This window comes from Chiloscyllium plagiosum, chromosome 34, assembly GCF_004010195.1.
Source record: "Chiloscyllium plagiosum isolate BGI_BamShark_2017 chromosome 34, ASM401019v2, whole genome shotgun sequence".
NCBI classification, from domain to species: domain Eukaryota; kingdom Metazoa; phylum Chordata; class Chondrichthyes; order Orectolobiformes; family Hemiscylliidae; genus Chiloscyllium; species Chiloscyllium plagiosum.
This window is the reverse complement of record NC_057743.1, coordinates 20,353,648-20,367,480: the sequence shown is the minus strand read 5'-3', so window position 1 is coordinate 20,367,480 and position 13,833 is coordinate 20,353,648. Positions and strand designations below refer to the sequence as shown.

At 40.8% G+C, this 13,833-nt stretch overlaps 1 protein-coding gene across 3 annotated transcripts in view; it reads right to left on the bottom strand.

Moving 5' to 3' along the window:
- The window catches only part of casp9 (caspase 9, apoptosis-related cysteine peptidase), a 31,522-nt gene extending 17,909 nt beyond the window's left edge, over positions 1-13,613 (bottom strand). For 2 of the 3 annotated variants that reach the window (XM_043675765.1, XM_043675764.1), the window contains exons 1-4: positions 13,383-13,612; positions 10,458-10,698; positions 8,561-8,619; positions 222-398 (exon numbers count right to left, since the gene is read on the bottom strand). In XM_043675765.1, the coding sequence (XP_043531700.1) occupies positions 222-398; positions 8,561-8,619; positions 10,458-10,698; positions 13,383-13,514 (609 nt within the window). In that variant the 5' untranslated portion in view covers positions 13,515-13,612. Of the gene's footprint in view, positions 1-221; positions 399-8,560; positions 8,620-10,457; positions 10,699-13,382 lie in introns of all 3 variants that reach the window. The other variant, XM_043675763.1, reaches the window with a different exon arrangement.
- Positions 13,614-13,833: the final 220 nt, after the last annotated feature.

The window sequence follows — 13,833 nt, the reverse complement described above, 5'->3', positions numbered from 1 at the left end:
GTGTCATTAGATTGGAGAAAATCATACTTCGAGAAAATTCAATAGTTCCTTATTTCTGGCTCTTTGGAACACTCTTGCTTGTTTCTGAAGCTACAGGTTCCATGCAGTGGGTACCTTTGCGAAGTATTTGAGACAAGTCTGTGCTGCATTCTACAGAAACATTGTACACAACCTGTAATGAATTATCAGAGGTTATAATTAGTGTTCTTGGAAATACTTACGTGCTTGGTCAGATTTCTTTTAACAATAACCTCAAACCGTAACTTCTTAAAGAGATTTTCAACATTTTCACAATCGATGTCAGAACCTGAGCGACATGTCAAACCACTACTTGGAAAGAAATCCACATTGTTGATGATCAAACATAAGCCACAAGGGTCAGCGTCCATTTTATAAATCTAGATGTAGGTAAAGGAGACATGAAGATTCACAGAAGCTGTAAATTATGATAATTAAAGAGCATAAATCGAGAAAAGATGAATGAGGTAAATGGGGTTCAGTAGGATGGTGATGACAAATATGTTTCCATTTATGCAGAGCATTTGTGGCATCTAAACTAGGGACCATAATTATAAGAGAGGGACAAATAAATTAAAAAGAAATTTCTTTCCTCAGAAAGAATGACTGATGAGAACATCATGGTTGAGGCAAACAGAATAGATATATTAACAGGAAATTAGATTAGTCTGTGCTGCAAGAAGGATTACAACGATGTGTCAATATGCAATTTTTAAGAAGATTTGTAGCTCAGGTTGATGATAAGTATGTAAGTTAACTCGCTGAACTTGATGGTTTGTTTTCAGATGTTTCGTCTCCATACTAGGAACATCATCAGTGAGAGTCTCCGATGAAGCGCTGGTGGTATATCCTGCCTCTCTATTGATTGGCCTTGGTTTCTTAAGGTGGGTGACTTTTACTGATGATGTTACCTAGTATGGTGCTGAAATGTCTGAAAGCAAACATTCAAGCTCAGCGAGCTAACTTATGTGTTGATATGGTTAGATGAAGTAAACTGAATGGATGGACGCTCATGTTAAATGTAAAAATTGAACAATGTACTTGTGATTTAAATTGACTATAAATGTAAATGATGGACAAACTGGTATTTGGTGGTTAAAAATCACAACCAGTTAAATTGAACACTTTTTGAAATCAACACACACGTAAACACTGAATTTTACTATTTTAAATATGCTTTCTCATTGACAGAAGCCACATTGATGTATATCAGTGACAGGAGACATTATTTGGAGATGCTGGTGTTGGACTGGGGTGTACAAGGTTAAAAATTACACAACATCAGATTATAGTCCAACAGGTTTAATTGGAAGCACTAGCTTTCGGAGCACCGCTCCTTCATCAGGAGATGATGCAACAGATACAGGGCAATAACTCTGTACTCTGATGATGTGTTAGAACTATGGCAACAAACAATCAGCACTTACTATATCAGTAAGAATTTTTCAACTTCCCATCACACTATATATCCATTTAATTATTTTTAAGAAGCAGCACTAATTCATAACCAAATAACAAACTTGTGTGCTGTAAACGTATGTATACTATGATTTGGATTGAGGTGAACCAATTTGTTCCATCCATGGTTCTTATAGACAGCAGCCAGACTTTTTCCACGAAATTAAAATCAATAAAATCATGTGTCCCTGAATAAAACAGTGTGATTATCAGCCAGTCCTCATTTTAAATCTAATTATCTTCTTGCCATGTTTGGTTGTCACATTGGGAAGCAATATAATAAGATGTAGGAGCAGAAGTAGGCCAGTCAACCCATTGAGGTCTGTTTCGCCCTCCAATGAGATCATGGCTGATCTGATAATCCTCAACTCCACCTTCCTGCAATTTCCCTAACATAAGAAATAAAAGTTGAAGTGGAGCCTATAAAACCTGACCTGCATTTGAATGCAATTACAACTGATCTTCTGCTGCAACTCCACTTTTCTGCCCAATCACCATTTCCCTTAAATATCAGAAACCAACAATGTACCTCAGCCTTAAACATTTTATTGATGGAGCTTCTACAATCCTCTGGAATTCAAAATATTCAGAATGCTTTGAGTTACAAAGCTTCTCAACCTAGTTCTAAATTATCAATCCCTTACTCTGAGACTGTACCATGTGCGAAATTCCCCAGCCAATGTAAACAACCACTCAGTGTTTATCCTTGTAAAGCTTGTTCAGAATCTTGCATGTTTTAATTAAATCGCCTCTCATTCTTCTAACCTCCAGACAGTACAGGTCCATTTGAACACCCTCTTATCATTGGCTAACCTTCATGCAGGCGCAGATGTGAAGACAGCAAATGATATATTAGCTTTGATAACAAAAAGATTCAAGTAGAAGAGCAGTTTTATCTTTCTGCAATTGTACGAGTCCTTGACGAGACACACTTGGAGTAGTGTGTGCAGTTTTAATCTCCTTATCTGAGGAAGGATGTTCTGGCTATGGAGGGAGTGCAGCAAAGGTTTACCAGACAGGATTGGTGCATGAAGAGACTGGATCGGTTAGGACTATGTTCACTGGAGTTTAGAAGAATGTGATGGGAATGAAACTCACAAAAACCTAATAAATTCTAACAGGACTAGACTCAGTAAATGCAGGAATGATGTTTTCAATAATCAGAGAATTTAGAACCTGGGGTTACAGTCTAAGGATATAAGGTAGGCCATTTAGGAGTGAGAAGAGGGGAGATTCCTTCACCCAGACAGTGGTGAGCCTGTGGAATTCTCTATCACTGAAGGAGAATGAGGCTGAAACATCAAATGTTAGCAGGAAAGAATTAGGTACAGTTTTTAAGGACTAAAAGGATTAAAGGGGGAATCTATAGAAAACAGGAACATTGTATTGAATTGAATGATCAGCCATCATCATATTGAAAAGCTGCAGCAGGCTTTAAAGGCCAAATGGTCTATTCATGTTCCAATTTTCTATGTTTTTTTCAATTCAGGGAGCAATCTAGTGAATCTTTGCTACACCGTCTCCAATGCAAAAAGATCACTGCCCAATATGGAGATCAAACAGTATGATCTTTCCAAGGTTGTGATCTCAAAGCCCTGTACAATTGTAACAAGACTGTGTCATAGAGTCATAGGGATGTACAGCACAAAAACAGATCCTTCAGTCCAACCCGTCCATGCTGACCAGATATCCCAACCCAATCTAGTCCCATCTGCCAGCACCCGGCCCATATTCCTTCAAACCCTTCCTACTCATATACCCATCCAAATGCCTTTTAAATGTTGCAATTGTACCAGCCTCCACCACTTCCTCTGGCAGCTCATTCCATACACGTACCACCCTCTGCGTGAAAACATTGCCTCTTAGGTCTCTTTTATATCTTTCCTCTCTCACCCTAAACCTTTGCCCTCTAGTTCTGGACTCCCCGACCCCAGGGAAAAGACTTTGTATATTTACCCTATTCATGCACCTCATAATTTTGTAAACCTCGAAAAGGTCTCCCCTCAGCCTCCGACACTCCAGGGACAACAGCCCCAGTCTGTTCAGCGTCTCCCTATAGCTCAAATTCTCCAACCCTGGCAACATCCTTGTTAATCTTTTCTGAACACTTTCAAGTTTCACAACATCTTTTCAAAGGAAGGAGACCAGAATTGCATGCAATATTCCAACAGTGGTCTAACCAATGTCCTGTACAGCCACAACATGACCTCCCAACTCCTGTGTTCAATACTCTGACCGATAAAGGAAAGCATACCAAACGCCTTCTTCATTATCCTATCGACTTGCGACTCCACTTTCAAGGAGCTACAAACTTGCACTCCAAACTCTTTGTTCAGCAACACTCCCTAGGACCTTACCATTATGTGTATAAGTCCTGCTAAGATTTGCTTTCCCAAAATGCAGCACCTCGTATTTATTTGAATTAAACTCTATCTGCCATTCCCCAGCCCATTGGCCCATGATCAAGATCCTGTTGTAATCTGAGGTAACCTTCATTGCTGTCCACTACACCTCTACAAACTTACTAACTATACCTCTTTTGCTCACATCCAAATCATTTATATAAATGATGAAAAGTAGAGGACCCAGCACCGATCCTTGTGGCACTCCACTGGTCACAGGCCTCAAGTCTGAAAAACAACCCTCCAGCACCACCCTCTGTCTCCTACCTTTTAGCCAATTCTGTATCCAAATAGCTAGTTCTCCCTGTATTCCATGAGATTTAACCTTGCTAACCAGGATCCCATGGGTAACCTCGTCGGATGCCTTACTGAAGTCCATATAGATCACATCTACCACTCTGCCCTCATCAATCCTCTTTTTTACTTCTTCAAAAAACTCAATCAGATTTGTGAGACATGATTTCTCATGCACAAAGCCATGTTGACTATCCCTAATCAGTCCTTGCCTTTCCAAATACATGTACATCCTGTTCCTCAGGATTCCCTCCAACAACTTGCCCGCCACCAAAGTCAGGCTCACTGGTCTATAGTTCCTTGGCTTGTCCTTACCACCCTTCTTAAAAACATTGGCACCACGTTAGCCCACCTCCAGTCTTCCGGCACCTCACCTGTGACTATGGATGATACAAATATCTCAGCAAGAGGCCCAGCAAACACTTCCCTAGCTTCCCACAGAGTTCTAAGGTACACCTGATCAGGTCCTGGGGATTTATCCACCTTCATGCGTTTCAAGACATCCAGCACTTCCTCCTCTATAATGTGGACATTTTTCAAGATGTCACCATCTATTTCCCTACATTCTAGATCTTCCATGTCCTTTTCCACAGTAAATACTGATGCAAAATACTCATTTAGCATCTCCCCCATTTTCTGCGGCTCCACACAAAGGTGCCTTGCCGATTTTTGATGGGCCCTATTCGCTCCCTAGTTACCCTTTTGTCCTTAATGTATTTGTAAAAACCCTTTGGATTCTCCTTAATTCTATTTGCCAAAGCCATCTCATTCCCCCTTTTTGCCCTCCTGATTTCCCTCTTAAGTATACTCTGACTGCCTTTGTACTCTAAGGATTCACTCGATCTATCCTGTCTAATCCGGAGATAAGCTTCCTTCTTTCTCTTAATCAAATCCCCAATTTCATTAGTCATCCAGCATTCCAAATACCTACCAGCCTTTCCTTTCACCCTAACAGAAATATACTTTAGGGTGTAGGTTTGCTCGCTGAGCTGTAGGTTTGATATCCAGACGTTTCATTACCTGGCCAGGTAACATCATCAGTGGTGACCTCCAAGTGAAGTGAAGCTGTTGTCTCCTGCTTTCTATTTATATGTTTGTCCTGGATGGGGTTCCTGGGGTTTGTGGTGATGTCATTTCCTGTTCGTTTTTTGAGGGGTTGATAGATGGTATCTAAATCTGTGTGTTTGTTTATGGCGTTGTGGTTGGAGTGTCAGGCCTCTAGGAATTCTCTGGCATGTCTTTGCTTAGTTTGTCCCAGGATAGATGTGTTGTCCCAGTCAAAATGGTGGTTTTTTTCATCCGTGTGTAGGGCTACGAGGGAGAGAGGGTCCTTACTTTTTGTGGAGAAAGTGAGGACTGCAGATGCTGAAGATCAGAGCTGAAAATGTGTTGCTGAAAAAGCGCAGGTCAGGCAGCATCCAAGGAACAGGAGAATCGACGTTTCGGGCATAAGCCCTTCCTGTGGCTAGCTGGTGTTAGTGTATCCTGGCAACTAATTTTCTTCCTGTTTGTCCTAGGTAGTGTTTGTGGCAGTCCTTGCATGGAATTTTGTAGATGACGATGATTTTGTCCATGGGTCTTTTAAGTTTGTTAGTTTTTGTTTGAGAGTGTTGGTGGGTTTGTGTGCTACTAGGATTCCGAGGGGTCTTAGTAGTCTGGCTGTCATTTCTGAAACTTCTTTGATGTATGGTAAGGTGGTTATGGTTTCTGGCTGAATATTTAAGAAACCAGGTACTGCCAAAATGTCTCCAATATAAAGAGCTGATAAAAACACCTCAAGCCAGAAGTTTAACAGAACAAAATGGCCGCAGAATGCTCCGAGAACTAATCAATGATGCCCACCACAGACTCCGAAAATACAACCGGGAAATTGCGTGCCAAAAACCGTTATTCAAACAAGCAACAAATCAAGAATGGACAGACGCAGTAGAACGAGCCATAAACACCAAACAACGACAAACACAGATAAAGAAAAATCGGGACCTGAAGAAAAACTTGACAAACTCACAAAAGAAGACAAAACCGATAATACAGGGGCATGGATAAAAAACTTATCAGACTGAACCTGATCAGACACAGAAAAAGTGGTACTAGTAAAAGGATTAAATTTCAATTACCGAGACGCTGACAAGAAGGATTTCCTAGCGGCATTAGAAACCACATTGAAGGACAACAAACTCATGGAAGAAACACAGCAAACGATCAGACAGACAGTTGCACCTACTCTGAGCCGAAAGAGGGAAGGAAACAAAACTGAACATACAAGAAAAGAAAGCCCTAGAAAACCTCAAAAAAGACAAAAACATCGTTATATTACCTGCAGACAAAGGTCGGCTCAAAATCATCCTAAACAGATGGGACTACATAGAGAAAGCCAATGCACTACTCGCAGACACCAACACCTACCAACAGGTGGCGCTATACTCGACCCCACAACTAGGAAACAAAATTACATATCTCCTAAGAAAATTACACAGTTCCGGACAATTAAACAAGATGGAATTCCAAAAAGTGAAACCCGACGGGCCCAACACCCCACGATTCTACGGACTACCAAAAATCCATAAACCAGGAGCCCCCCTCAGACTTACAGTCTCACTACCCAGAATACCAACTTATAGACTGGCCAAAGAACTAGACGCAAGACTGAAATACCTAGTAGAAAAGAGTCACAGCACTCCATCTACTCCACCCAGGAATTCCTAAAAATCATCAAAAACACCAAAATGGAGGAAGACGAAGCAATGATCTCATTCGACGTAGCAGCACTGTTCACCTCCATCAACATCGATCTGGCAAAGGAAACACTTGCCACACTTTTAGAAGAGACCATCACACACACACCAACCACCATCAATCACATTACCAACGAAAACATCATGAAGCTAGTGAAAACATCATGAAGCTAGTGGACCTGCGCCTCACCACCCATTTCACTTTCAACAACATCACCTACAAACAAACCAACGGCACACCCATGGGATCTCCACTACCAGGATTCATAGCAGAAGCAGTAATGCAAAGACTACAACAAACAGCCCTACCAACCATCAAACCAAAAATCCGGGCCCGCGACGTAGATGACACCTTTGTCATTACAAAACGAAACAAGATAGAAGAGACATTTAACATCATCATCAACAACACACTCACAGGCATAAAGTTCACCAAGGAGAAAGAAACCGACAACAAACTCGCAGTCCTGGACGTGACAGTCGAAAGAAAGGACAACGGAGAACTACAAACCAGCGTATACAGAAAACCGACAAACACTGACCAAATACTTAACTACACCAACAACCATCCCAACACACACAACAAAACTGTATCAGAACACTATTCCAAACGAGCCACCACACACTGCAGCACAGACGAACTTCGGAAAACAGAGGAGAACCACCTATACAACGTATTCAAGAAGAACGGATACTCAAAAAAATACAGTGCGCAGATTCCTCAAGAACAAACCACGACAAGCAGACCAAACAGCCAGAAACCCTAACCACCTTACCATACATCAAAGAAGTTTCAGAAATGACAGCCAGACTACCTCAACCTGAGCAACAAATCTTCACAAACCTTGCAGAAATATGCTTTCTTTGGATTCTCCATATCTCATTTCTGAAGGCATCCCATTTTCCAGCCGTCCCTTTACCTGCAGACATTTGCCCCCAACCAACTTTTAAAAGTTCTTGTCTAAACTCCTTACAATAAAGGCCAACATGCTATTTGCCTTCCTGTTATTTTTTGCTGTATCTGTATGCTAACAATCTGTATTCGTTATGCAAAGACACCCAAGTCATAGAGTCACTCAGCACTGAAACAAACCCTTCAGTTCAAGCAGACCATGCCAACCATAATCCCAAACTAAATTAGTCCCACTTGCCTGCGCTTAGCCTATATCCCTCCAAACATTTCTTATTCATATACTTTTATAAATGGTTTTTAAATGTTGTAACTGTACCTGCATTCACCACTTCCTCTGGAAGTTCATTCCATTCGTGAACCACTCTCTGTGTAAAAAATTGTCCCTCATGATTTTTAACAATCTTTATCCTCTGACTTCAAAAATATGCCCATTCATCTTGAAATTCCACCCTTGGAAAAAGATACCTTATCTACATCCCTCATGATGTTGTAAACCTCTATAAGATCACCCCTTAACCTCTTGTGCTCCGGTGAAGAAATTCCCAGCCTATCCAGCATCTCCTTATAACACAAACCCTTCTTCTGAATGTCATAATTTAGAAATTAATATCTGCTTATTGTAAACACAGAACATCTGCATACAATTTCAATTTAGGACTGAATTATTCCCCACATAATACAACATCCTATACAAGACTCAACAAATAAACAGCGTGTAAAGACATTGACATAACACTCACCATATCATCTTGTAGTCTTTTTATAGTTGGCTTAGCAAGACCTATATCAGTGTCTGAACCTGAACACAAGGGCACAAAATCATGATCAGCACATATATAAGAGACATTTACAGCTACATGTCCAAATTCCCTCCTGCCCACACTTTGGTTTCTCATTCACCTGATTATTTCTCCACCTGACCAATTCCAAATTGACACTCTTTCCTCTCCACATTTCAATGTCCTTATCCCTAGTAATGTCTTATTCTCCCTCTTCTTAATCAGTCCCCTGGTTTAACACCCCCCCCCCCCACTATCCCAGCTCTCTCAGGTCCTAGAGATGCAGATTTAAAAGAAATATGATGCTCAACTGGTTTAGGCAATATCGCCATGTCTTACTGGACTACTCAACTAAGTTGGATTTCATTTTTCTTGACCAAATATTCCTACCTACCTCCCCTGGAGAACTATGTAAACCTCAAGCAGCTTTCTTTAACTAACAACCATACCTTAAATCTCCTTCCCCATTGCTCTCCAGCCTTGAAATCATGGGACTTCATTGTTAATTCAGTTGATCTGTTCAGCTACTTTCCTTACCTTTGCCCATCAAGTCAAACCTCTCCTCTCTGCCTCCACCCCAATATTGATCCTGCTTTATTATCCACTTTGTGTCACATTTCCCCTAATGCTGTATCCAAGCTTACCTTGTCGATGAAGCCATCTCTGCTATTTCAACCATACTCCCACAAAATTGCTGACCATTTAACTGACTTTCTCTCCCCAGGTACCACTCCCTCCTCTTTCAAAACCAACTCAAAGAAAAACTCTCAATATTTGGGTTGTCATAAACTAGCATCCAAGCTCCAAACGCAATTTCCTTGAATATTTTGCTTCTGGTATTTGTGTCCATCTTTCTTGCAAATTTAAATCGTGCCTTCAGATTTCCACCCTGAAACCATCCAAGCCAGAATGACAAAATATGTGACTCTGGCCATGAGGTAGTTTCTTCTCAACCACTGCAGTCTTACATGGTATTCACAAGGTCTCCCTCTTTTGTGTCACTCCTTGGAACTGTCCTCTTCACTATCCATCTCACCAGCACAATGGGAGCAGAGCATCTTGGACAATAGTAATTCTTTTCATTTGTTCCATTGCAATTGTCTTGAAGCTATTGTTGACTCAGTTGTCCTCCGATCTACATCTAAATGTCACTCCTTAGCTCTACGAAGTCAGCTTCTACATGCCCAAATCTACCCTTTGATTATATCTCTTGACTTGTCCACTGCGTGTATTGTCAGACCACTTCACTGATATCTAGTCCCAGTTGAGTAGTGTTTTCCACATTAAATAATGGAAAACCATTTGCTCTCTGTGCTCACTACTTACACAAGCTCCTGGTTTAAAATTCTTTTCCTTGTTTTCACAGCTTTGTCTCTTCGTATCTCTGCAATATGTTCTCAGCCCCAGTGAACTAACTTACAACAAAAACAATACCCACATCTCATCAACTTTCCTTTACAGGGTATTGAGAACAAAAACCATCCAATCCCAGACTTCCTATCTTCCTTTCCTAATGCTTCTTCAACATATTCCAGATTCACTGTCTGTGAGTCTTCCTAGAATTCTGAACCACTCGCCAAGAGATTACTTCATTTATGCTGTACCATGTTTTGCCCCATTTAACCATCTTACCCATCAGTCTCCTTTTAATTCTGTTGATAAATGTTCAGAGGGCTGAAATGAAGGGAGAAGCAACTGTTTGACACCTACCGAAACACAATGGCTGGAGTTTTATGATCACAAGTTCAGTAACTACAAATGATCGTAAATTAGCCACTAAATAATCCAAATGGGATTCAAGTAAATCCATATTCCCAAACAATTAGTTTCTAAAAGCACAAGCAGATTCCGTACATACATTGAACTGGGTGAGAAATCTGGGTGTCCTGCTGAACAGGATTATATATTTTCATGGGTTGAACCGGTCTAACAAAGGTGGAGGGGTTATTTTGGATAGACAGCCCCTCTTGCAGTAGATCAAAGAGCTCATGTTGCTTGCTTTCTTTCAGACTTTCCAAAAAAGCATGAAATGCTCCTGTTCCACGTGTCTGCAGATCAGTTACTAACTGACGGGCTTGGTCCCTGCGTGTGCCTGATTTCTAAAGTCAAAAAAAATTCAGTCAACTCCATGTTGATGATCATCATTTAAATACTTTAATTTCAAATCTAAGCAGTATTCATATACAGTCACAATGTTAACTAGCATTTAGATTATTCAAATGGCTAATTTTCCAAAATAATGCTGTTGTGGTTCTGTTCGCCGAGCTGGAAGTTTTTGTTGCAAACGTTTTGTCCCCTGTCTAGATGACATCCTCAGTGCTTGGGAGCCTCCTGTGAAGCGCTTCTGTGGTGTTTCCTCCGGCATTTATAGTGGCCTGTCCCTGCCGCTTCCGGTTGTCAGTTTCAGTTGTCCGCTGTAGTGGCCGGTATATTGGGTCCAGGTCTATGTGTTTGTTGATGGAGTTTGTGGATGAGTGCCATGCTTCTAGGAATTCCCTGGCTGTTCTTTGTTTCGCTTGCCCTATAATGGTATTGTTGTCCCAGTCAAATTCATGTTGCTTGTCGTCTGCGTGTGTGGCTACTAGGGATAGATGGTCGTGTTGTTTTGTGGCTAGTTGATGTTCGTGGATGCGGATCGTTAGCTATCTTCCTGTTTGTCCTATAAAGTGTTTTGTGCAGTCCTTGCATGGGATTTTGTGCACTATTTTAGTTTTGCTCATGCTGGGTATCGGGTCCTTCGTTCTGGTGAGTTGTTGTCTGAGAGTGGCTGTTGGTTTGTGTGCTGTTATAAGTCCTAGTGGTTGCAGTAGTCAGGCTGTCATTTCAGAGATGTTCTTGATGTATGGTAGTGTGGCTAGTCCTTTGGATTGCGGCATGTCCTCGGTCTGTTGTCTTTCCCTTAGGCATCTGTTGATGAAATTGCGAGGATATCCGTTTTTGGCGAATACCTTGTATAGGTGTTCCTCTTCCTCTTTTTGCAGTTCTGGTGTGCTGCAGTGTGTTGTGGCCCTTTTGAATAGTGTCTTGATGCAACCTAGTTTGTGTGTATTGGGGTGGTTGCTTTCATAGTTCAGGACTTGGTCTGTGTGTGTGGCTTTCCTGTGTACCTTAGTGGTGAATTCTCTGTTTGGTGTTCTCTGTACCCTCACGTCTAGGAATGGGAGTTGGTTGTCCTTTTCTTCCTCTCTCGTGAATCGGATTCCTGTGAGTGTGGAGTTGATGATCCGGTGTGTATTCTCTATTTCCGTGTTTTTAATGATTACAAAGGTGTCATCAACGTGTCTGACCCAGAGTTTGGGTTGAATTTGTGGTAAGACTGTTTGTTCTAACCTTTACATTACTGCTTCTGCTATGAGTCCCGAGATCGAGCCACTACAGCGGACAGGTGAAACTGACAACCGGAAGCGGCAGGGACAGGCCACTATAAATGCCGGAGGAAACACTACAGAAGCGCTTCACAGGAGGCTCCCAAGCACTGAGGATGTCACCTAGGCAGGGGACGAAACGTTTGCAACAAAAGCTTCCAGCTCGGCGAACAGAACCACAGCAACGAGCACGCGAGCTACAAATCTTCTCACAAACTTTTCCAAAATAATACTAAAATCAAAAGACAGATTTCAGACAATAGGATACGTAACTCTTCAGGACGTATACAGTCCAGTTTGCAATAGTTGATGAAAACATTCAAACACTGCTATTCTTATCCCCAAGTGTGCTGAATAGGTCTCAAATATGATGTCTTTACAATGTCCCTTTTCAGACAACTCCTGTTTCAATACTGTCCTGTTTCTCAAACATACATTTATGACTGTGGACAACTGATTCACTCTTTGACAAGAATAAATGATATCTCTTTATTACTTTATTATCTCTTTATTATATTATTACTTACTGAAAACACAAAGCAAACGTATAAACTAGACCTTTGGAGGAGTTGCTTTCAGCTCAGTCCCACAACATTCATTGTATTTCCCCAATAAAACAGGTAAGCACTTAGGTTTTCCAAATATATAAATATGATTTGGAACCTATTTAATCATGTGGAGTTAGTTTCATTTAAACCATTGAACCCTCCACATGATCAAAGATTGTGTTTTTGCACTAAAGGATTATAAAATTATCAACATTTAATAGCCTGTTTTGTATTATGGATTTAATTGTAAGAGAACAGACAGCAGTCCCACAGACAAAAGAAAATAGATTTGTTTAGGACTTAAGTAATAAGCTTAGATAAGAGATTGTGTAAGAAAAGGCAAGCAGACAGAAATTAGCAAAACATTTTATTCAAATTGACTTGATTTTGTTTTTTTGTTGCACATTAAGCATTGCAAATGGTAATGTATGATACACCACAGAAGCAGTCATTCTGAACATTTAACAGGAGGATAAACACAAGATCCAAATAAGAGCGTTACCAACTGATTGAATTGTGCAGCTGAATATCAAAACATAAACACATCTTAAAGTAACTCGTGCTATGTAAGTTTACACAAGTGACTGGGATTTAATTTGTAAATGTATAAATTACATAATGTGTGCATCCTGCTGACATGCTCAGGTTCCACAGATGATTATAGATACCTCAACCTGAGTACAAGAGACATTCAAATATGTGCAGCTTCAATTCCTCCCTGAAACAGCACCCATCCTGGCTTGCCATCGAGATTTGCCGCATTTGACCGCGAGAAGAGGCTTTTCTTAAAATAAAAAGAGAATAAAAGAGGAAACCTATCTGTTTCTATTTTTCGTTCGGCCCGTCGCTGACCCGCAATCCCTCTCACACCTTGACTTCCTCTATCATGTCGTCGGTGAAAACGCCTTTCTCCGTCAGAAAGTCGTAAATGAGCTCGGGCTGCAGTTTTTTCACCAGCTGTACGCGGTTTCTCTGCAGCAGGTTTCTATGATGCTGGTTCATCTTTTGTCAAGTCAGAAAGTCCCCACAGGAATGAGGAGGAACCGAACTAGCAACTCTCAGACTCTGACCTTCAACAAATGGCAGCCAGATAGTTCCGGGTGCGCTGGAGGCAATCACCCAAATAGGCCAGACTGTGGCAAAGGACAAATGGGAATGAGATGAGTGATAAATAACATTGATATACAAAAAGAAATTGCAAAGTATTTACCATTTATGAAATAACTCTGAATATAGACACTTGGCAGAATTCGTACTTACCAGTTAGAATATAACTCTTTTATATAAATATTTGACAGAGTTCAAATTATTTTTAATCATT